At 47.9% G+C, this 24,894-nt stretch overlaps 1 protein-coding gene across 5 annotated transcripts in view; it reads right to left on the bottom strand.

Moving 5' to 3' along the window:
* DLGAP3 (DLG associated protein 3) overlaps positions 1-24,894 on the bottom strand; it is a 66,081-nt gene that overhangs the window by 21,332 nt on the left and 19,855 nt on the right. For 4 of the 5 annotated variants that reach the window (XM_030865410.2, XM_060308098.1, XM_060308091.1 and 1 more), the window contains 7 exons: positions 23,160-23,242; positions 20,551-21,699; positions 16,160-16,365; positions 15,762-15,834; positions 4,019-4,232; positions 3,430-3,743; positions 2,964-3,049 (listed from right to left, as the gene is read on the bottom strand). In XM_030865410.2, coding sequence (XP_030721270.1) covers positions 2,964-3,049; positions 3,430-3,743; positions 4,019-4,232; positions 15,762-15,834; positions 16,160-16,365; positions 20,551-21,648 — 1,991 coding nt within the window. In that variant the 5' untranslated portion in view covers positions 21,649-21,699; positions 23,160-23,242. The remainder of the gene's footprint in view (positions 1-2,963; positions 3,050-3,429; positions 3,744-4,018; positions 4,233-15,761; positions 15,835-16,159; positions 16,366-20,550; positions 21,700-23,159; positions 23,243-24,894) is intronic. The other variant, XM_060308106.1, reaches the window with a different exon arrangement.

Below are 24,894 nucleotides of genomic sequence, written 5' to 3'. Positions count from 1 at the left end.
TTTATCCCAGGAATGAAAGAATGGGTCAACATGGAAAATCTATTAATATAATTCACCACATTACAGATGAAAGTATTAAATCTATGATCATCTAGGTAGATTCTGGAAAAGCACTCAATAAAATTCCACTCTCATTTTTTATTAAAAAATAAAAATTAAAAGCTCTTAGCCAACTAGGACTAGAAGGGAATTTCCTTGACCTGATCAATAGTATCCAACAAAATCTGTTGCAGGGCTTCCCTGGTGGCGCAGTGGTTGAGAGTCCGCCTGCCGATGCAGGGGACACGGGTTTGTGCGCCGGTCCGGGGGGATCCCACATGCCGCGGAGCGGCTGGGCCTGTGAGCCATGGCCGCTGAGCCTGCGCGTCCGGAGCCTGTGCTCCACAATGGGAGAAGCCACAACAGTGAGAGGCCCGCGTACCGCAAAAAAAAAAAAAAAAAAAAAAAATCCGTTGCAAACATCATCACACTTATAACTGGGCCTTAGAAGATATTCACTAATGTCAGGAAGGACATAAGAGTGCTACACTCAACAGTAAACTAGAAGTCCTCTTCAATGCACTATTACAAGGGAAAGAAATTATAAAAATACAGATTTAAAAGAAATATCCTCATCTGCAGAAAATATAACTGACTATATAGAAAACCCAGCGTGATTTTCAGACAAACTTTGGGTCCTAATAAGAGAGAGCAGCAAGGCTGCTGAATACAAAATCAACATATAAAACTTAATAGTGTTCCCAGACACTGGTACTGCCCAACAGGAAAAAAAAAAAAAAGATCCCCAACAGAAGATTGTCCATAATGCCTTTCTTCTGGATCATGAAAAAATCCTGCTTTCTACCTCTCCATACCCACCATTACTTCCCTGAAATTCATTCTCCACTCAGCAGCTAGTGATCTTTGGTAAACATAAATTAGATCATACCACACTCCTTCTTTAACCTTTTAAGGGCTACTCATTAATTAGAATTAAATTCCAGTTCTTTATCATGCCCATGCTGTACATGACCTGGCCCCCACCTATTCTCCAATCTACTCCCTCACCATTGTCCTGTCCTGTTCCACACCAGCCACATGAATTTTCTTTCAGTTCCCAATGCATGTCAAACTCTTTCCTCTCCCAGTGCCTTCACATATGCTATTCCCTCCTCCTGGAATGCTTCCTCCCCCGACCATCACCTGAGTGTTCCTAGTCAACCCTCAAGTCTCAGTTTAAATGTCACCTGCTTAACCTAAATAAAGTTCCTTCTCTCTTAGTGCCTGCTTTTTTCTTTCATATTCCCACCATAATTGTAATAATATCACATTACCTATTATACCACAGTGTGTAATCATATTTTTACTCATGGTTTGTTTATTCATTGCCTTGACTCCCTTCTAGGCCATAACTTCTACGAAGGTAAGAGTCATGTCTTCCACATTTCCCTGAGCATTTAACAGGCGCTGTCATATGCTTATGACATAATAAGTGTTAATAATACTTATTAACAGATGCTTAATAAGTATTTTCTGAATGAATCAATCCACAAATGAATGACAGAGGTTACTGACATAGTCTGAGTCTCAGTAGAATGCCTGCTGCACTCTTCCCAGGATTCAGGCTTGTTAGGAGGAATGGGGGGACCCCCAGGGGTCTATATGGATGAGGGACCAAGAAGCCCCATGAGGGAGCAAATGGGGGCACATGGGCTTGGTTTCTGGTCCATGGGCAGCATCAGAGCTGGGGGCAGTGGTCTGAACACAGAGCTGCACCCAGCCATGACTCCCACCCCACCTCTCAAGAACTCAAGTCATAGACTTGCAGAATTGGCTTTACCGTAAAGCGCTACTTTTCTGTGATCTTTGTGGAATATTAAGAATTTGGAAGACGGTAGCTTTCAGTAATAACGGGGGCAACAAGGGCGCCTTTTTGCCGCACCCGATGGAGGCATTTACAGCTTCAGGAGCATATGGAGCTGCAGGGAGCTAGCGTGAGAGTAGAGAAAAGTGATGAATCCCCACAGGAACCCCAAGAAGTCTTGATCAGGCACACACACACACACACACACACACACACAAGATGCTCCCAGGGGTTCCCAAAAATAGTTGGGGGAATTTAGGGAAGGTCTAAAACCCAACAATGGCAACCGGGAACAGAGCTGTGAGGGACTGCTTCTGGCACTCTACTTTTATTCCTTCAAGGGGTATGGCCTGGGCAACACAGATTACCACGAAACTCTTACAGCCAGCCCCAGGCAGGTTCCCAGACACCACACTTAGGGCCACTGGCCTGGGAGCACTGCAGCCCAGAGGGCAGATGGGCCACTGTGACACTGCCACATGGCCATTAGAGAAAGCATCTTCCCATAGGAAGCCAACAACAGAGGGATTCCTCCCAGTATTCCCTCCAGAGTTCTCAGTGCAAATTTTTCAGTTTGAAATTAAGGAAACACTGTTTCTGAGGCCACCTAATGCCAGAATAGTGGCATACCCCCAACTGGTTAAATGCTTGTATGAGCCGAGTGGGGAGGAGTATTATATCTGCCCGGGGCCCCTGAGAGGCAATCTTCATGTTTATTTGTTTCTTTTGGGGTTCACATACTTGTACACCACAGGAAGTAACGAGGGATTGGAAAAATCCTGTTATCCCCTCTAAAGGACAATTGCTAAAGGCCTGCTTTGCACCTACCTGCTACTTCTCCCTACTACCCCGTTCCCGGGACCACTGTATTCTCCTGTCCACCTCACAGCACCTGGGACAGGTATGGGTACAAGGAGAATTCACTTTAGACTGCCCTGGTGACACCTCCATGGAGAGCCTCTGTGGCTGCTCTGACACCTCCCCATTCAAAGGGCTTGTTCTCAGGACCAGGAAGAGAGGGTGTGCAGGGAGCCCAGGCCAGTGAGGTCGTTATGCATCCCTCTCTCCTCTTCTCCACCCCACCCCCAGCAAAGCCTGAGATATCCCCACTCGGACCCACCTCTTGTCTTCTTCCACCTGTACACCGATGGAGTGGAACTCTCTTCGACTCCTGTTCTCCGTGTCCGAGTCTGAGATAGTCTCCACCTGGTGGCAGGATTGGGAAGTCAGTGGCCAGGGCTAGACCGAGGGATGCAAGTCCTTCCCAGGGAGAAGGGCAAGCGATGCCTGAGCCCCAAGCCAGCTGGCAAATCCTGAAAAGACAATCTGCCTGAACAAGACGAGAGACCCAGGAGGTTAGATGCATCAAGGTGCCAACCTCTGGGCACCGCTCTCCGCTCGCCAGGGGTGATGGTGCCAGGATGAGGGACAAGGATGTGGGCTGGGACTGTCTGGAGCAGCCCCGTCGATGATCAAGCTAAGAGTAAGCGAGGAAAAGGTCTATATCCAGAAGGGCCCACTGACCCCCTCAATCCATCCTCAACCGGGCGGGGCCTGAACTTCCTCGGCGCCTCCTCCTTCCATACCTGCACCCCGATGGACGGCCGCCACTTCCGCTGCCGCGCCAGGCTCCGCAGCTCCTCCCTGCCTGGAATGGTCTTGATGATGAGTGTGGGGGGCTTGGGGCTGGCCCGGGGTGACACCGGCGCCAACTCCAGGGTGCGCGCGCCCATGGCCGGGCCGTCCAGCCCGTCGGCGGAGCTGCAGCGCCGGGCTGGGCCCTCCGCCGCGGTGAAGCTCTCATGGGCGGAGTCGGTGCTGCTCTGGGCGGTGATGGAGATGCGGGGCGGGGCCTGGCTTCCCGGTGGGATGGGGGGCGGGGCCTTTCTGAAGTTGAAGGCTGTGGCCAGGGAAAGCAAAGACACATAGGGTGAGAAACACGTCCTGACAGGTGTCTGCCACTCCCCACACCCACGCGGTACCACGGGACCCAGCAGCCACGTGTACTCCACGTGCTGCTACCTACAGAACCACGGATCCTTCTCCCCATCATCCGACCCAGAGAGGCAAGCGATCTGCCCAAGGTCACACAGCAGAGCCGTGACCAGGGCCAGAACCGGACCCAGATCGCTCTCCAACCTAGGGCCGGGCCAGGGACAGAGGGGGCGTACTCACAGGAGCCGGGCCTCCCTGAGACAGAGGCAGGGGTAGAAAGGAGGGGCAGGCAGTCATCGTCTTGAGAGCAGCCGGCCTGGATGGCCCGGAGGTAGCTGTGGCTCCGCATGCGGAAACAGCCGGGCAGGTCCAGGGCGTCCACGGCCTGGGACTCCAGCTCCCCAAACACGGACCCGCACACGGCCTCCAGCTGCTGGTTCAGCTCCTCGCTGAGCTGGGTACAGGAGCCAGAAGGACAGTTACCGTGGTGCTGAGATGGGATGGGGGCGTCTCTGAGGCACTTTGCCTTAGGAATATATCTAGTTCTGCAGAAGCTGTGTCTCTGTCTGACTCTTAACGCCTTTGGACTAAAAGAAACCCTCACCCCCTGCAAAGAAAGACGGAGGCACCTCTGCCCTGTGCTGCTCGCCAGGCCTGCTTTGGGACCAGCCTTGGGGTCTAATCTTTCCTCTAAATACTCCTCCCTCGACCCCCCCCATGCCTCTCCCAGATGCCTAGCTCGGGTGCCTCCAGACCACCCCATCTTCCTCTCCACCTGTCCCAGCCCTTCACGTTTCTCTCACTTGACCCTGGGGGGAGAGGACCAGAGAGCTGACAGCCACCCTCCTGCCAAGTATGGGGATGGGGTACTGTAGGGAAGGACAACTTTTATTTTATTATTTATGACCAACTGCATTACAAAAATGATGGAAAGCAACCTATAGAGATAAAATGATGTGGCAGGAAGGAAATTAATGGGTACATAACAGAGCAAAAATTATCATCCTTCAAGTGTTCCAAGCCCTCCCCCACCTTCTGCCCACTAACTAGGGTTCTGGTTCAGCCTGCCGGTTCCTTCCCTGCCCTCATCCTCTGAGGAAAGTTCAGCCACTGCTGATTGAGGTTCTTGGTTTTGGTTTTGATATTTTGTGATGCAGAACCCATGGTGTTTAAAAAAAATTGAAGCAACTAAGAAAAAGCAAAACAAAAATTTTGTTCATGGAAGCATGTCACATAACACTCCACTAAGACTAAATATACCAGCGGCTGTAGCTTCATTTGCTTTATATGAGAAAACTGACACAAAGAAAATATAAAGGTAGGGAAGAAGGTGGTTCAGTGGTAAGCTCAATACCCAGAGCACAGGATGGTTGCACATTTGACCCTGAGCTTCAGAGCACCCATAGCTTCAAGGAGTATAGCTTCTGGGTTGCCCACATGGGCTATGTTGTGAGACTCAACTGGACTCAAGTGCTGGCTCTGCTACTTCCTAGCAGTGTGGCCTGGGAACATTAAAGTTTTGGGCCTCTGTTTAATCACCTGTCAAATGGGAATGATAATGGTACCATCTTCATAGGGCGATTTAGGAAACTCAGAGAAAAACAAGGGAGGCACTTGGTGCAGGTAAGCCCTCAGTCAGTGCCACAGGATGGTCTCAGGGCCTACCTGGTAGACACAGGCCACCACTCATGACAATCACACTATTCTTGTCACTGAGTCCAAGAGAAATTCCCCCATGGGTGATTATGTAGAGGCCACTGGAGGAAGTCATGGACAAGGTCCTCAGTAGCATCCACATGGTGAATGTGACAGCAAGTATCCCATGGTTGCATCTTGTGACCTCCCAGGAAAGATTCATGGCATCATATTTATGTACAGTCAACAGAGAAAGGAGTAGCTTGACTCATGTGTAAACTGCAGCTCAGTGATTCCAAACTCGGCCCCCAAAGTGTATATGACATTATATCACTAGAGTCTACCTCAAATTGAGCAGGAATTTCCATCCTATTCTACAGATAGGCAAACTAAGGCTCAGAGAGGGCAGATGAATTATCCAAAGATGCCCAGCATGTAAGTGAGAAAACTAAAGTGTCCAGTTTCCTGTCTCTCCTGCCAGGCTAACTGAGCATCAGAATGTCCTGGAGAGCTTGTTAAACCTGTATTAACTCAGTCCCCACCCTAAGGATCTGAACCCAGGGTTCTCTAACTATAAGCCTCTCTTCACCTTGGCTGCTTTGAAGGTCAGAGCCAAATTTGCTGGAGATTCAGTGATTCCAACATGGGTCCAGTAATTAAAAAGAAAGACTGTCTGCAGCTTTTTCTAAAGGAACTTCATTACAAGTGTACAGAAATCACAGGCCATGGACAAATCAATCCAAGATCCTGTAGACATGAAGTTCTCCCATGTTTGTCCGGCACAAGCCACACTCCTGTGGCACCTGTGACTTTCACGACTGCTTGTGAGTCTACCTCTCATTTTCCTATCTCTTGACCTCTGGGGTACCAAGCACCAGTGGTACCTGAAGCTCAGGAGCTGATCTAACTCTTGCTATTTCTAGGCCGGGCTCAAGATACTCCCCAACTAGAACCAATCCAGCCCAGAGGGTCCCTCTGAAGCGCAAGAAAGCTTATCTAACCCTAGCAGAGAGCATTTCAGTCTCAAGTCTGGACACCAAGGATGGAAGGAGTCTCACTCTGTGGCTTATATCTACATCTCCAGCCCTTTTCTCTGTGTAAAGCACTAGGCATAATATCTGGCATATAGCAGGTGCTCAATAAACATTAACTACTATTATTAGTAGCAAGAGGTTCTTAAATCACAGTGACAATACCTCTCAAAGGCCCATCTTTCCCAAGGGTTCTCAAGCTCTTGAAATCCCCACCATATGCTAGTCCCATGACCAATTCTATCCAAGGCAGACAGAAGGAGGGTGTGAAACTCTCTGGGGCTACACATATTCCATCTCTACTAGCCAAGAGGAGCTTCTGGCGTTCCAATAAGGGACCAGGACCTAAGGGAAACGTAGATTTTTATAGACTCTCAGAGGAATACTGCATCTGAGCTGATCTTTACTGTATTACAAGTATGAAATTGTGACATTGTGCTGTGAATTCTCCTATTTTCCCTACACTGCCTTCCACCCTGCTCCCCTCAACTCTCACTTTCAGGAGAGTCAAAGCCAAAGAATCCTCTTGGGAAATGAGAACCTTAACCTTTCTGCAAACCAGACTCAGAATCAGTAAATATTTCCAAGGATGTGGGATATTTAAAAGAAAATACTTTGTTTGGGTCTAACTGAAAATTATCTGTACTAGAGTTAGTGGGTCCAACTGGGGACAAGGCAACATCCTGTATACTTTACATATGTCATTTGGTTTAGATAACCTTGGAAAACCCTCCCATTTTAAAACATTCTAAAACACTTAATAAAATATAACAAACGTTTTATATACATTAATTGAGCTCACAAGAAAGCGAGGTAAGTCCCCAGGGGACAAAAGCAAAGAGGAGACTGGAAAATCAGAATATTAACTGTGTGAGCCAATGCTGCAAACAGCCCAGTGGAGGGTGGGAGGCGGGGGCAGGGGTTGCTGGTCTCAGTAACCAAAGGGCTTAGATTTTAACACCCACTTGGGCCCACACGAAGCGTGGAATTGGAAATGGGAACCTGCATAAAAGTAGGAAAGGGGAAAGCTTTGATGAAAAGACAAACTAGAAAAATCAATTATCAACACAGACTGATGACAAGGGAGCTAGTCTGTAGTCTAGGCACTGGGGAGAGGGGAAAGATGATAAATCTCCTAAGAATTTATACCCACAAGCTAGTCTTCACACAGACCCAGCCTTCAGTGTCTGCATGGGCCAGACGCCCCCCAAATTAAAAATTAACATAAAAAGGTGCCAGACCGAGAATAGTTGAACAGAAGCAATTTAAAAATATTTTCTGAATGGTTCTGAAGAACCTAGGGGTAGGACAGGAATAAAGACGCAGACGTAGAGAATGGACTTAAAGACACAGGGAGGGGGACGGGTAAGCTGGGACGAAGTGAGAGAATGTCATGGACTTATATAAACTACCAAATGTAAAATAGATAGCTAGTGGGAAGCAGCCGCATAGCACAGGGAGATCAGCTCAGTGCTTTATGATCACCTAAAGGGGTGGGATTAGGAGGGTGAGAGGGAGATGCAAGAGGGAGGAGATAGGGGGATATATGTATATGTATTGCTGATTCACTGTGTTATAAAGCAAACATTAACACATCATTGTAAAGCAGTTATACTCCAATAAAGATGTTAAAATATATTAATTAATTAATTAAAAATATTTTCTGGGGGACCCACTCCTAACCCAGGCTGATGAGGGTTCTCAAAGATAAAGCTACACTGAAGATGAGCTCATATTAAACTGTGTGGTAGACAACCTCTAACACAGCTCCTAATCATCTTCACCTCCTGCATTCACATCCTTGCATAGTGCCCTCCTCTTGAGTGCAGATTAGACCTATTGGTCCACTTCTAATGAACAGAATATGGCAGAGACAATGGCATGTCACTTTTGAGATTAGATTACAAAAACACTGAGGCTTCCATCTTGGACACTTTCTCTCACCATCTCTCTCTCGGAGTCTTTGCTCTGGGGGAAGCAAGTTGTTATGTTTGAATTGTGTTATGTTGTGAGCCATATGGTGAGTCCCACACATCAAGGATCTGAAGCCTGCTGACAGCCATGTGAGTGTGGAAGGGGATCTTCCTCTAGGCAAGCCTTGAGATGACTGCAGCCTTGGCCAACACCTTGATGAAGCCTGTGAGACATCTGATCCATGCGGCACCCAGCTAAGCTGTGCTTGGATTCCTGACCCACAGAAATTGTGAGATAATAAATATTTTTTGTTTAAGACTCTATGTTGTGGGGTAATTTATTATGCAGCAATAGATCACTAATGCAGACAGTGACATAAACAAGAACTAAGCTTCTACTGAGTGAAGCCGTTGAGAATTCAAGGTTTATCGGTTACTGCAGCTAGTGTTACCTTAGCTAAAACAGAATAGCTTTTAAACAATGTTTAAATTTTCTAAAACTTAAAATATAAATAAAACTGAAAACATAAGGATAGAATAAAAGCTTTGAGGGACTTTCCTAGCGGTCCAGTGGTTAAGACTCCACGCTTCCACTGCAGGGGGCACAGATTTGATTCCTGGTCAGGGAGCTAAGATCCCACGTGCCACATGGTGCGGCCAAAAAGAAAGTTTTGAAAAAACCAGAAAGATTTGAAAAGGGACTAAATCAGATTTCTAGGGGGCAAAGGGGGAAATTTAAAACACAACTAATGAGTAAATGAAACACAATTGAAGAGAAAAATAGTGAACCAGTGAATAGTGAATAATATCTGAGGAACTTACCTAGAAGGCAACGTAGAGAGGTAAAGAGATGGAAAATATGATGGAGAGAATAAAAAGGCCCCAAATACAACAAATAAGAGGTCTAGAGGGGGCACTCGATAAAATGTAGAAGAGGCAATATTCAAAGGGTTAATAATAGTCACTGAGAATTTTCCAGACTTCTGACTTCAGACACAACAGAGTGAGGATACCAAATCCTATCCCCCAAGACAACTATAAAGCTGCACAAAACTGTCAAAAACAACCATTTTATCACTCTGAAAATCAATCAAAGGTATACAGCAAAGAAACACATTCATGAAAACTACTGAACTTTGGGTAAGGACAGCATGAGTCTGTGGTGTCCTTGCCTGAGGCTGCTCCCATTACCCAAGCTCCCAGCTCTGTCTGTTGCAATAGTTCAAAAAGGGTGGGCCAGTCTATGAAAACCAGCTGCTTCACTGCAACTAACAAAGGGAGCTCACTTAATTTTGAGCATTGTCTGTTATAGTGTCAAGGATAGGAATAACCAGCAGCACTGCCAGGCTGAGGTTTCAGCACTGTTTGGGGGCAAGCAATGGGACTGTCAGACTAGACAGGGATTTGATGGGGAGTTCCAGGGGCTAAGACAGCCACAGAGAGTTTGATAAGCTCTTCACATAGTCTGGGTTAACTAGAGGCTGGGTGCATGTACAACAGAGATCAGAGAGGCCTTGAGCCCACCCACATATCCTTTGCCAATGGAGCCTGTGCATACGTGCAAAAGAAATGCGAGAGAGCCCAGTGAAAAGTAAAAGCCAGAGATGGCTTGAAAACAGCACAGTGTTTGTACTCCCCAGATCACACATAGAACTATAAAAGGAGAGAGAAGAAGTCTTACGGGCTTGAAGTTTTTGAGCACAACCTCTGATCAATCTCTGGCTGGACATTAAGCTATGCAGAGACAGGGTCAACCCCTAGGAAACCAGGCTTTAAAATAAAAACAAGAAAGAAAAAAAATTAGTGGAGAAATCAGAGGCTGCATCTGGAATCATAGATAGATTTCACAGATTTAGCCCAGGGATTAACAAACAAACAAACAAAGCAATAACAATCTTCAAGAGGTAAAATAAGAATCCAGAGTTGCTACAATACATTAGCTAAAATGTTCAGTATTCAACCAAAAAATTTGTGACACATGTAAATAAACAAGAAAATGTGAATGTCCCCAAACATTTGATTTATCAGACAAAGACTACAAAGCAGCTATTATAAGAATGTTCAAAGAACTAAAGGAAAGCATGTTTAAATATTTAAAGGAAAGTACAACAACAGTGACAGCATTAATAGAAAATCACAACAAAGAGAATTTTTTTTAAAAAGGAACAAGAAAAGAACTTCCCTGGTGGCTCAGTGGTTAAGAATCCGCCTGACAATGCAGGGGACATGGGTTCAAGCCCTGGTCTGGGAAGATCCCACATGCCGCAGAGCAACTAAGCCCATGCACCACAACTACTAAGCCTGCACTCTAGAGCCCGCGTGCCACAACTATTGAAGCCCATGAGCCTAGAGCCCCTGTTCCGCAACAAAGAAAAGCCACCACAGTGAAAAGCCCACACACCTCAATGAAGAGTAGCCCCCGCTCGCCGCAACAAGAGAAAGCCCTCACACAGCAACGCAGACCCAACCAGCCAAAAGTGGCAGCCAAAAATTAATTAATTAATTAGTTTTTAAAAAGAACAAGAAAAGAATCAAATGGAAATTCTAGAGCTGAAAAGTACAATAACTGAAATTAAAAATTCACCAGAAGGGCTCAGCATAAAAAGTGATCAGTAAACTTGAAGATAGATGAGTATAGATTATCCAATATAAAGAACTGAATGGGGAAAATGACTGAATAGAAATGAACAGTGCCTCAGAGACCTATGGAACAACATCAAGTATATCAGTATGCATGTAATGGGAGTCCCAGAAGAAGAGAGAGAGAAAGAGGAAGAAAAAGTATTTGAAAATATAATGGCCCCAAACTTTCCAAATTTGATGAAAAACAATCTACAGATCAAAGAAACTCAATGAATCCAAAGTAGGTTAAACATAAAGAGATCCACACCCAGACACATTACAGTCAAAATGTTGAAAGACAAAAAGAAAATCTTAACAGCAACAAGAGAAAAACAATTCATCGCATACAAAAAAAAATTTGATTAAAAACTGGTTTTTCATCAGAAACAATGAACACCACAGGCAGTGGAATGGTATAGTGAAACTGCTAAAAGAAAAAAACTGTCAACCAGGAATTCTATATCCAGCAAAATTATCCTTCAAAAAATGAAGTAAAAATAAAGACATTTCCAAATAAATACAGACTGAAGAAATTATTGCCAGCAGAACTATCTTACACGAAATACTAATGGAAGTTCTTCAGGTTAAAAGGAAGTGACAACCAGTAGTAACTCAAATCCACAGGAAGAAATGAGGAGCACCAGAAATGGTAAATATGTGAGTAAATATAAATAGGTCTATAAATATATTTTTCACATTTTTTTCTCTCAACTTCTTTAAAAGACGTAAGCAAAGCAATTATTATAATACTATTATTGGTTTATAATAATTTTTAGGTTTATAACACAGGTATAGGTAATACATATGACAATAATAGCACAGAAAAGGGAGACAGAAAGGAGATATATTAGAGCAATGCTTCTGTATTTTACCAGAATCAATTAGATTTTAATAAGTTAAGATACACATTGTAATTTCTAGTGCAACCACTAATAACTTGAATAATATAGTAAAAAGGAATTAACGAAAAGAAATTAAAATGGTACACAAAGTATTTAATACAAAAGAAGGTAGTAAAGGAAGAACAGAGGAACAAAAATGACATGAGACAATCCAACCATAACAATAACCACATTAAATGTGAGTAGACAAAACACCGCCATTCAAAAGGCAGAGATTTTCAGACTGGATAAAAAAGCAAGTAGATAGAAAGTAAAAAGAAGGAAAAAGATGTACCAGCAAACAGTAACCATGAGAGAATTTTCCAGATTTGATGAAAGACATGAATCCTCAGATTCAGGGAACACACCACACACACACACACACACACATACACACACACACACACACACACACACACACACATCATAGTGAAACTGTAGGACACCAAAATCAAGGGCAAAATTTTGACAACAATCCAAGAGAAATGAAAATAACCAAGAAAGACTATTAGATTGATAGTAGACTTCCCCACAGCAACAACAGAACAGATGACAGAGGAATATCATCAAAACACTGAGAGAAAATAAACGTTGACCTAAAATTCTGTGATAAGCTAAATTATATAAAATAGTGAGAGTAAATGACATTTTTGGTTAAAGGCAGAATTTGCCACTAACAGACACTCACTGAAAAAAGTTACTAAAGAATTTACTTTAAAAGGAAGAAATGAAATGTAAGAAGGTATAGTGAGGGGGAAAAAGGTAAAAATGTGAAGTATTAGTAATACTACTAATCAAGTATTGGTAGTATAAAATTTAATAACAATAATAAAGACTAACTGAGAGAGGTAAAAAAAAAAGGTGGGACTAAAATACTGGGCAACTGGTACATGTAAGAAGGGAAGAGGTGATCAAAAGTAGAGCGTCCTAAGGTCTTTACATTGTTCAGAAGAAGGGTAGAAGTAATTGTCAATCTAAGACAATCTGAGACTTTGCTAAGTCAAATATGCACATGAAAGTATAAGAATAACCACAAAAATAATGAAATTAGTACATATAACTGCCAAATCAGTGTGGGATTTGGTGAAGAGAAAAATGAAGAAAATCCAATTGATCCAAAAGAAGGCAGCAAAGGAGTAGAAAAGCATCACCCAAAAGGCAGGATAAATAGATGGGCACAAAATAAGATGACAGAAATGAATCCAAGCATATCAGAAATCACAATAAATATAAATGTACTAAACTCTCAAACAATTGTCAGAATGGATATAAAATAAAATATAGCTATAAACTACTTACAAAAGACACACCTAAAACATAAAGAGACAAAAAGCTTTAAAGTAAAATATAGGAAAAGATGTTCTAGGAAAATACTAGAAGGGCAAAAAGTGATAAAGATAATAGAGTGATGTCGCTAGTTCATTAAACCTGTAAATTTCCTCTTCTGTAAATCAGGGGTTATAAACCATGGCCCCCTGGAAAAATATGTAAAGTATACATGATGTTAGATAGTGTAAAGCGATGAAAAGAAGAAGTGGGGGGGGGGAGGAAGAGGAAAAGGAGAAGAACAGAGAAGGGAAACAGGAAATGTTGAGGGGGTTAAAATTAAAATTTAGAACGTTTGGGTAAAGACCTGAAAGAAGCGAGGGAGCAATCCATGGGAGTATCTGGGAAGGAGAGATCCAGGCAGAGGTAGCAGCAAAGGACCTAAGGCTGAAGCACACGTGTGGTGTCAGAGGTGCAGCAAGGAGACCAGTGTGGCTGGAGTGGGTGTGGGATGGGAACAGTGTTAGAACAGGAACTCAGAGGGAGCAAAGGGCCAGATCATGCAGGGCCTTATACATCATAGTACAGTGTTTGACTATTCCCCTGAGCAAGGTCTTGATTGAATGCAATTTTATTCTTAAATGATCACTCTGGCCGTATTATGAGAGAATGAAGTGGAGCAAGGACAAGTGCAAGAGATCAACTAGAAAACAGTGCAACAGTCTAGACAAAAGAACTTGCACTGACGTGGTGACTTGCACTGACGTGCTGGCAGTGGAGATGGTGAGGAGTGACTGGATCCTGGAAATACTTTGAAGGTGGGACCGACAGAATTTGCTGAAGGGTTGGACATGGGATGTGTGAGAGAGAAAGGAGTGCAGACTGACTTCAGTGTTTTAGATCAGTGCTCCTGGAATAACAAAATTGCCATTATCTGAAATGGAGAAGACATTGGATGGAGTAGGAAATTTGAGGAGGGAGAAAAGGGTACCAGCAGTTTGGTTTTGAACATCTCAAGTTTGAGATGTCTACTCAACATCCATGTGAGATTTCAACACACAGATATATATGCATTTATGGGAGAATGTGGGCTGGTGATAGACATTTGGGAGTCATCAGGCTCTCAATAATATTCAAAGCCATGAGCCTGGATGAGCTCACCCAAAGAGTGAGTGTAGGAAGAAGTCCAGGAACTAAGCCCTGGAAAACTCCAGTGTTCAGATCCTGAAGAGTTTGCGGGCACCAGTGACACAGACTAAGAATAGGCAACCAGAGAGAGAAGGCAGAAGAACCTAAAAGGTGTGGTGTCCTCAAAGCCAACTGAGAAAAGTGTTTCAGGAAGGAGAGAGTCATCAGCTGCGTTAGATGTTGCTGATGGATCAAGTAAAACAAGGTCTGAGCATTAACTAGTGGGTTTAGCGACATAGAATGGTCTTCTGTGAAAAGATGGCTGTGCCAATCAGATTCCCTGATTCAGGAAATGTAACAAAGAAATGCTGAGAGACTGCAGCAGCAAAACCATGGGAGCCAACCAGGACGGTCTTTGCATTGCTTTTTTTGCCCAGCAAACAGTAAAAATAGCTAACCTTTATTGAGTGCTGGCTGTGTGCCAAGAACACTATTATGATGCCTATTTTTAAATAGGGAGAGTGGGCCTCAAAAAAGTCAAGTATCTTGCCCCAGGTCACTCAGCTGGTAAGTAGCTGAGCTGGAATTCAAACCCACCTCACGCATTTAATTACTAAACTGCACTGCCTCCTTTAGTTAAGGGTAAAGTCTACACTTAGGTAGAACTCACACTTGTAAAATACCAGTGTGGGGCCAGGTACCTTGTGTTTGCATATATTTTCTCACTGAACTCACAAAACCCCTGTGAGATAATCATCATTACAATTGTCATTTCAAAGATGAGCCAACAGGGGCTTGGCTTCCCTGGTGGCGCAGTGGTTAAGAATCCGCCTACCAATGCAGGGGACACAGGGTCGAGCCCTGGTCCGGGAAGATCCCACATGCCACGGAGCAACTAAGCCCATGCGCCACAACTACTGAGTCTGCGTGCCGCAACTACTGAAGCCCGCGCATCTAGAGCCCGTGCTCCGCAACAAGAGAAGCCACCACGATGAGAAGCCCGCGCACCACAACGAAGACCCAGCACAGCCAAAAATAAATAAATTACATTAAAAAAAAAAAAAAAAAAAAGACGAGCCAACAGAGGCGTTGAGAGGGAGGTATTTTGCCAGTGTTCCACAGGGTGGAGTGGAGGGGAAAGACCTCAAGCCCTGATCATCTCTGAGACTGCAGTTCTGCCTATCTCCAGTCTATACGCTCAATCTTGCCTTTTACATGGGGTGGGTTGGGAGAAATCAGGCCACGAAAGGGCTGGGGAACCTCAGAGAACTGACGCTGCCGTTACAAGTTCATCACTTTGAGGATGCTTTGTGGTTTTTAAGGATGTGACTCTCTGAGATCCTCAGTCTGAGTCAGCTCCAGGAGTCCCAAGGCAGGCTTCCCAGCTCCCCAGAACCAGACCTGTTCTCTCTCCATGGGCAGATTCCTGATTTTAAGGCCTAGGCTGAGCATGGGACTGAATCCCCCTTCCCACCCTTTCCTTCCAGCATGCTGGGCCTCTCCCTACCTGTCCGGTGGTGAGGGAACGGCTATAGCCAGGGATGGAGCTCCGGGGGTGGATCCTGGGTGGGACACAGCAGCTGGGAAAGGTCAAAATTCCAGATTCAGAATGGGGGTCTGCTAGGAGGTGGGGGAGGGGAATGAGAGCACTGAGGCCCCTGAGCAGGTCTAACCCTCAGAAATCCCAGAGATCCCCAGGAGACTCCTGGGTAAAGGGATTCTGCCAAAGAGACATTCAGATAGGGGTTATCACAGGCACCCCCTCTTTATATGGGGCAGAGCAAGACTGCCCAACTGAACCCTAAGCAGGGAACCTGACTGGTACCCACTCTACGCACGTCTCCTACAGGCACCCAGGATCAGCATCCTACACCCCACCCCCACCCCAGCTCTCCCTGTCCTTACTTGATCCGGGCCTGGTCCACGCTGGAGGAGCGGCGGGTGGTGAAGCGCCGGGCGACCGCTTTGGGAGATGTCTTGGGGCTGCCATCTGAGTCTCCACTCTCCTCATCCCCCATGGCTTTGATGTAGCTGCCGCTCCGCATCCTGCGGCAGGGGATCTCCCCGTCCTTGCCCCCAGTGGGGTAACCCCCCCAGTCATCTTGCGGCACCTGCAGGGACAAGGGGCCTCTGTCTTTCAGACAAGTCCCTGCTGAATCTGGAAGTGGGGACCCACATTCTCCACTGCCAGTGGGAGACACTCAGCCCTGGCTCAAGCAGGCCACGTTCAGGAATGTGCAGAGGCAGAGCAGGTGAGGTCTCCGCTACAGGAGATGCCCCATCATCCTCCATGTGCCTTTTGCTCCTTAATTGAGGACCACCTAGAGAGTCTAGGAGCTGACATGCCAGGTGCCAAGAGGCTGAAGCTCAGAGGCCAAAGTGACCTATGTCAACCTCACCCCTCTAAAGCGTCACCTGACCTCAGTGACCTTTCACCCCTCCTTCTCCTTCATCCTCTTAACTGCTTATAGCCCAAATCCTCTGACTTTCTGCCTCCCTTCTGTGAAGAACCACAGAGGGAGTGACATCAATTTGTGCCTCAGAAAGAGCATTTCAACAGTCCAAACAGAGGATGGATCGTGGAGGGCCAGGAGCAGGGCAGGGGCTCAAGTGGCGAGAGGGAGACCAATTAAGAGGCTGATGCTGTTATCCAGGCAAGAGATGATGAGGCTTAAATTAAGACAATGACAATGAGGGGGAAGAGGAGATGGAAATGAGAGGTGTTAAGGAGCATCAGTGAGCCTGATTAGACGTGGGGGGTGAGGGGGTGGGGAGGAGTCGATGACGACTGAGATCCTGCTGGCTGAGGACCTGGGGGGATGGGGCTGCTGCTCACTGAGCCACAGAATCCCAGAGAAACAGGTTTGGGGAAAAGGTGATAGGTTCAGCGTTGAGCATCTTGAGTTGGCAGAGAACTGTGGAGCAGGTGGTTGGGCGTTTGGTTCTGGAGTTCAGCGGAGAGATCTGGGCTGGAGGCAGACATGGGGGAGTCATGGGTGGCAGCTGAGTCCACAGGAGTGAATGAAACAGCCCAGGGGAAAGAAGAAAGAGAGGTGGGAAGGGATCCACTGACATTTAAAAGGGGACTGTGAAGAAAGGGAGAGGAGCCTATGAAGTCACCTGAGAAAGAGTGGGCAGAAGGGTGGGAGGGAAGTCAGGAGAATGCCATGTCATGGAAACAGGAGACATTTCCAGAATAGAAGGAGTTGATAATGTCAAATGCCACAGTGCGTGCAGAGGTTAGTGATTCAGGCTAGGGAGTTAGAACCATGTTCGAATTCTGGCCCCGTCACTTGCTAGCTGGGTAAACTTAAGCAAAACTGATTAATCTCTAAGCCTCAGTTTCCTCGTCTGTGAACTGGTGATGATAATTATGCCCACTTCACAGCATTGGTGGGAAAGATAAGTGAGCCAATATAGAGTGCCCAGCACAGAGTAAGTGCCCAATGTTGACCATTGTTATAAGCATTGAAAGGTACCTTTCAAGGAGAGTTCTCAAGAGACCATTGGTGACCACTCCCAGGACATTTTAGAGGACAGGGGTGTGGAAGTCAGACTGCAGTAAAGGGGAGAGTGAAAGGAAGTGAAGTAGTGGAGTCTACACTCTGAGAACTTGGAAATGAAGGGAAGACAGGAGGGAGATGGAAAGGGGTATGGGGTTGAAGAAAAATATTTTTTTTTTAGGATGAGAGAGATTTGGGCATGTTTGCAGGATGAGGGAAAGAGTCAGTAAAGAGACAGTCTTTAAATGTGGGGAGGAAGGGGGGACAGCTCATGGACAGAGGGGATCCCAGAGAGATGGGCTCAAGCCCTGTGGAGGCGTCATGCTGGGATGGGTGGTCCTGGCTTCTCCTCTGAGCCAAGAAGGAAGGGTATGAGGGTGGCTGGGGATTTTGATGAGTCCCCAGGTGCACTGACAGGAAGGTGAGGGAGTCTGGGATGGTTGGCCTACACTGTGAAGAATGAGGTGTAATGAAGGTATGCAGGAGGGGCCCAGGGCAGGTAGCGAAGATTTAAAACACCTGTTGAAAAGAACAGGTTAAATGGGGTGGGGGTCAGGCTTCAGGGAGAGCATAGGGCTCGGGAGAGGAATAGAGATTCTGGGGTGGGACTAAATGAGGGGTCAGAGATCAGTGTAAGAACAGGGATGGGATGGGGCCCCATGAAGGAGCCCTCAGGGGGTGAGGCGGACAGGGCTCGGTGTGGGGCTGGGCTCAATCAGAAGATGGGAACGCAGGGAAGAGACGAGGCTCCATAAAGGAACAAGGGCTCTGAGTGAAAAGAGGGATTCTGCAAGAAGTCTGAGAGAGAGCTGGCATCCAGTAGGGGAACAAGGTCTCAACAAAAGGACTGGGGATCCAACAAAGACACCTGGTCTGATGTGGCCAGCTTTCCCTGCTTTTGTGCCAGGGGGGCACCAGTCCGTCTAGAGAGTCCCTGCAGCCCCTTGTTCTCCCCCAAACAGGCTCAGACTTTCCAGTCCTAAGATTCCCTGGAACCCCAGCCCCGGATCGATCCTTGCCCTTCCCCATACTCTACAGAGAGGAGCCACAGAGGCAGAGGGAGGCAGATGGGACAGCCAGGCACGCTCTGCACACTGCAGGGCTCCCACTCCATAGCCACTGCGGAGCTGCTGGCTCCTCTGCAGGACACTGTGAGTTGCATGTTAAAAAGGAAGCCCCCAGGGAGGTGAGGGAAGCCCTGGAGAAGCAGCAGGGAGCAGCGGAGTGGTGGCAAGGTTCCAGGGATGGGAGAAGAAGGGTTGGTGTTCTCTCCTCGACCCTTTCTGCTGGACCCTTCAATCCCCAGCTTAGAGAACCTCTCTCCCAGGGAGGGGGCAATCCAAGGCCAACCCAGAAGTCCTGAATCCTAGAAGTCTCCAACCTCCCCTTCTGTCTCCCACCCCTTCCTGCTTCCACTGTGGCCCCATCTGTTCCCTTGAGCTTTTGTGAGTTCCCTACCCAGGAGAGCCCTAACATGTGAACAACTTACCAAAAAGGCCAGTGACACCCAAAGACACATGCAAGCTCAACTCTCCACACCTTTGAACGTGCTGTAGTCTCTTCCTGGAACACCCTTAATCCTGGAACTTCTGCACTCAACTAACTCCAAATTCTCCACTGAGATTCTGCTCAGGGGACATTCTTCCTAGAAGTTGTTCTGGCCACCATCACCCAGGTGGGTGAGGTGCCTCCTCTGGGCTCCCAAGGCTCTCTCCTCTCACAGCCTCATCACAGTGTATTCTACCTGATGCCTTGTCTATCCCACCTTTAAATGGTGAGCTCCTCCCAAGCAGCATCTGTGTCTTCATCTTTGTACCCACAGCACCCAGGAAATGCTCACTGAATGAATGGACGCAGATGAACTACACGGAACGTGGGTTTGGGGGATAACCCTAAGTCTACTGGACTTCTAGGACTTGTCTAGACTTTTCCTCCTAAAACTACAGCAGGGCTCAAGAAAGCCTGTCAGGGGATATGAGAGGGGAGCGTAAGGCAGAGAAGAGGGAGGTTGATGGCAAGAAGAGCCCCCGACCCCATCTCAATAGGAAGACGGAGAGGGGACAGTGAGAGATGGATGAAGGCTCCATAAGAAGAAGGGTTCAGAGCTCTTAGCCTCAACTGCAGACACTATAGAGTTGGTAGAAGAGGACAGGGACAGTGTGCCCTGGCCTGCTGCTGTGTCTGGAGCTCAGACTTGTGTGAAGCCCAGCCTGGGGAAACCCATGAGACAGGCTCCCAGGCTCTTCCACAGCCTCACGGGTGTCCTGCTGCAGGTTCCCCAGAATGACAAACACCAGCAGAGGCACATTCTGGAAATAACTGACCTTCACATTCAAACAATATCTGGACCACCCAGGTTTGGGCAGAAAAGAGGTCTGGAGAAGGCCTAAGGGGCAAGAGGACTGCTTTCCAACGGCTGACCTCCAATCTTGGGGAAGCTACAGGCAGGGAGCACCGCACTGTCCTGTTCACTGCCTACTCTCAACCTCATTCTGCCTCCAGCCTCACGAGGCAGAGGCCAGCACAGCTTGTCCAAAACCTCAGGTAAAGGAAAAATCTTCCCGGCACTGACATACAGTATCAAAATAGAAGGGCCCCTTCACTGCATAAACAGGGAAACTGAGGTCCCCAAAGGGGCTCAAGGCAATACAGTGAGGCAAGGGAGAGCCTCCCTGACTCCAGACCCTCCATCCTGGGAATAGCTGGCTCCCACCCAACCCTTTCCACAGCTCCCTGGGTGACAACATTGATGAGGGCTGAGGACCCTGTTCCCCACCCCCACCAAAGCCTCACCTGCAGATAGTGATAAGTCCTGGCTTTGGCCTTGGCCTCTGGACCCAGGAGCCCCTTGCCTGGCCCGGCCCCTGGGTATCCATCCCGGCCCTGGCTGACCATCATGGTATGCCAGGCACTCCGCTTGACCGATTGTCCGTCCAGTGACATGGACATGCCAGTGCAGGCGAGACAGCGGCCTTCCGACCCGCCCGAGCGCCCCTTGAAGCTCAAGTCCCGGTAGGACCCATCTGGAGCCTCCAGGCAGAAGGGACCACCAGGCTCCCCAGGGGGCCGCCCACCGGCCAGGAAGCCGCTGTCACTGTCCAAGTTGTCGTCGGAGCTCCACCAGCCCGCGGCCTTGGCCTGCTGCCGTCCATCCCCCTTGCGGTCCTTGCTCTTGCTCCTCTTGCCATGCCGGGACTGGTGGTGGTGGTGGTGGTGGTGATGGTGGTGGTGGGAGGTGTGGAGGCCTCCAGAGCCCGGGCCAGGGTAGCTGTCTCCGCCGGAGCCACCTCTGCCCTCAGCCTTGGGCCCATTATAGTCCCGCTTCCCTGGCGCCTCCAGAGAGTGGGACTTGGCAAACAGCTTCTGCACAGAGTGAACCAGGTGCCGGATGCGGCTGGGGCTCTCGCTGCGGGCCTCCGGGGTAGTGCCAGACCCTGGCCCGGGCCCGGCCCCTGCTGGCCCTCGCTGGTATGGCAGCGTGTGGAAGCCATCTTGTTGAACGGGCAACTGCTTTTCAAACTGGTCCAGAAGTGTGGGAGGCAGGCGGGGGGCACCCTTGCCCTGTGGGTGGCCCACACAGTCTTCACAGGTGTCGAAGGGGCCCTGGCCAGGGTACATCCTGGGGAAGGTGCTGCTACCCCCCCCAACCCCGGCCCCTCCCGGCCCTCCCTCGGGGCCTGACGCTGGTCCCTCACTCAGGCTCAGGGGCCCTTCAGGAGAAAGGTGTCCCAGGCCAGCTCTTGGGGCACAGAAGCGGGGCTCGGTGGAGAAGGCCTCCCCGGAGCCCAGCAGGTATGGAGCCCTGGCAGCGGGGCCCACGTCCATATGCTGCTGGTCGGCAAAGCGGGCTGGGCGGGGATGGCTGCCTCGGTCGCCATGATAACCCCTCATGGCCTCAGCAAGGGCTCTTCATAGTGCTGGGGGCCAGGCCCCAGGAACCTCCTGGAGAAACAGGGAGCAGTGGGATTAGGACTGAACGACAGGCCACGTCACCTGAAACTATCTTTTATTAGGTATTCTTATATCCCTTTAGGTAGTGCATACCAATTTAGTGCGATGGATTCCACTATCTTTCCACAAATGGGCTTAAAAGCCTTAAAACAGTCATACTAGACAAAGATGCTCACAAGGGCACAAAATAACGTCATCATCCATCAAATGCTGCAAATATGATAAATACTTATTCACAAGAGGAAATGCCCTCAACCAAATGGGTTTTTTAAAATCCTTAGGTAACCCAAAATAAAAAGATACCAATACAGACATAAAAACAATAGTCAAACATACTAGCCATTAGGTGAACTAGCTTTTAACAAGCTGACATGAGGCAAATCGATCCAGCACCACACCTGTGTCTCATCCCTACCCAATTCCACGGCTAGGAAGACTCAGGCCTCTGGGTCACAGCTCCCAGAAGCAATAACCAAAGAGAACACTGGACCCAAATCTACGTATCTATCACGATTCTGCAGGAAAACCCCTCTGCTTCCTTCCACACCCAGCTCCCTCTATCTGGCTGTAAGCTTATTCTCCTTCCCCCCCTACCCAGGACTGAGATAGGAAGGGATAACCTGAGATGACTCCACCTTCCTCTTCCGGGTTCCAAATATCCCCTGATGAAATTTCCCCTTTTGCCTTTTACCACCCACCCCCATTCCAATGGAGGGGAGTCATGAAGGGAGGAGAAACATAAAGAGGAGGAATGCTGGCTCTTCGAGCAGCATCTGAATCCTAAACTGGGGTTAGAACCCAGGAGTTCCTCCTCCCAGGAACAGTGGGCTGGCAGGGCAGGGGGGTGATGGAGAGAAAGCATTGGAACCAGTGCTCCTGGCCCCCATCCCAGGCTTGCCAAGACTACAGGACAGAGAGGTCAGCTCTCAGCAAGTACTGCCTCCAATCAGGACTCCAGAGCTGCCAGGACAGGAGCTACGGCAGGAGGGGGTGCCAGCAGGAGGGACAGGGACTGAGGAGCTGGCAGACGGCGCCCTCTCTCATCCCAGACCAGGCTCCTGGGCCATCTGCTGACTATGAGGTGATGACAGCCTCAAAGACTCCAGACAGCAGCACCTCCAAGGCTCTTCCTCCTTTCCTCCCCTCCACTGCCTCCCCATACCCACCATGGGGATGGCTTCTTCCAAATCCTGCTCACAGCTCATCTCTGAGCACTTGCTACGTACCAGGTACTGTGCATACCTAATATTCTCTAATCCCACTGAAATCCTATGTGTAGACATTATCCACACTTACCCATGAGAAAATTGAGCTCAAAATGGTAAGGTCACAAAGCCGGTAAATGGGTGAGTCACTTTGAATCAAGATTCAAACCCAGGTTATTCTGATTTAAGAAGCCCATCTCCAAAAAAAAAAAAGAACCCCATCTCTCAGAGTCTCCTACTACTCACCATCCGGGTTGTCCCATCCTTGGTGTCAGGATTCCCACCGCCAGGCAGAATCCTAACTTCAAAAGGCTCAGGACCACTAGCTCCTGACCAAAAAGAAAAGGGTGGTAAGCAAAGAGGAAAAGAGATTCTCCTGGAGTCCTCCGAGGACCAGTCTCAGGCCTTGACAGTTTCCGTGCCCAACCCCCCAAACCAGGACTGATTGGATCCCCCATGATGCAGAGCCTTTGGGCCCCCAGAGAAATGAAGTTGGCTTCATTATGCAAATGTATGCAAATGAGCTTACAGTTTGGACTACCTCCAACTGCAGGTGTCTGTGTGATCTGTCCATGGTGCTGAGCCACTGCATTTTTTTTTTTCATTGCCCTCAAATATGATTCCATTCCACAAATATTTGTTGAGCAGCTACCATAATAATACTCGGAATGAGAAGTGTATAGAGGTGATTTAAGTGTGGCCCCTGTCATCGAGAGGCTTGTAGTCTAACAGGGGAACAATCTCTCACGTGATAGGGTTATTTTAGGTCCCTGTATTTTTGCACAAGCTGCTCCTTCCTCCTAGAATCTCCTTTCATCCACCTTCCAACCAACTCCCCTGGCTAACTAACACTTATTCATATTAAGCCCACCTTCCCTCGAAGACTTTTTGTGCTCTTATTCTGGGTTATGCCTCTCTATTGGGTTTTTATCACACCCTGGGTTCCTCCCATGAAAGCAGCTATCACACTGCACTGAAATTGTCTGTTTCAGTTTCTGTCTTCCCAACTAGAATCTGGTCTTCTGCAGGGTAGGAACCAACCTCTATTTATCACTGGATCTCCAGCACCTAACTCGGGGCTTTGCCCAGAGCTGGTACTTAATAAATGTTCGCTAAGTAGATGAATAAATGACTGTGCTGGAAAGAGGTACCAAAATGTCAGGCCAGTTAAGATGAGGGCAAGAGCAGATCCAATAGAGGGAAATTGAGGAAGACTTCCCAGAGAAAAGTGTGTTTAAGATGGAGAACAAGATGGCTGTGTGTAAGGGAGAGAGAATTCCCAGTGGAGGGAACAGCAAGCATAAAGGCAGAAGAGTTGGGCAAATAAGGAATTCTGAGGCGTGGGTTGAGAGAGTTCCAGCAGACACGGGTTTGGAAAACACTGGGAAGAGATGGGAGAGAGTCAGAAAGGAAGACGACTCTGAAGTTTGCAGCAGCCGTGACTGGAAGACTAATGATGCCATTATTAGGCACAGGGATGTCAGGAGGAGCTAGCTCTGCGGACATGATTAATAGTAGTGGAAGAGACACAGTCAGACAACAAGAAGAACTTCCTGACCCTGAGGGATGTGAGACAATGAGGAAGATTGTGAAGTCTCCTGGGAATCTTCCACAGAGGGGAAGGTAGGACATGCCCAGCCCCTGGCCCACCCTATGGCCTGGGCTGGAGAAGATGTTCGTTATCTTGCCTGGAGGGGAACTGGGTGGGGGGCACCTCACAGGTATTAACTGCCTGGCTCTAGATGACAATTCTCCTCCTCTGCCCCCCTCTGGGGAAGCAGAGGGGACTTCAGACCAAAATGGCCTCTCAAGCAGCTATTGGAAAAGCACCTAGAAGCATCTCCCCACCTTGGAAAGAAGCTTTGATAGCTTGGTCTTTCATCCATGGCATGGTCCTCCTCTTCCTGCCCCAGGCAGGACCCATGTCTGAGACTCACAGCACAAAAGGCCACTTTGACAGAAACCCAGACCATCCCATTTG

Source organism: Globicephala melas, chromosome 1 (genome assembly GCF_963455315.2).
Source record: "Globicephala melas chromosome 1, mGloMel1.2, whole genome shotgun sequence".
Lineage (NCBI taxonomy): Eukaryota > Metazoa > Chordata > Mammalia > Artiodactyla > Delphinidae > Globicephala > Globicephala melas.
The sequence above is the reverse complement of the archived record's forward strand: the minus strand, read 5'-3'. Positions and strand labels throughout refer to the sequence as shown.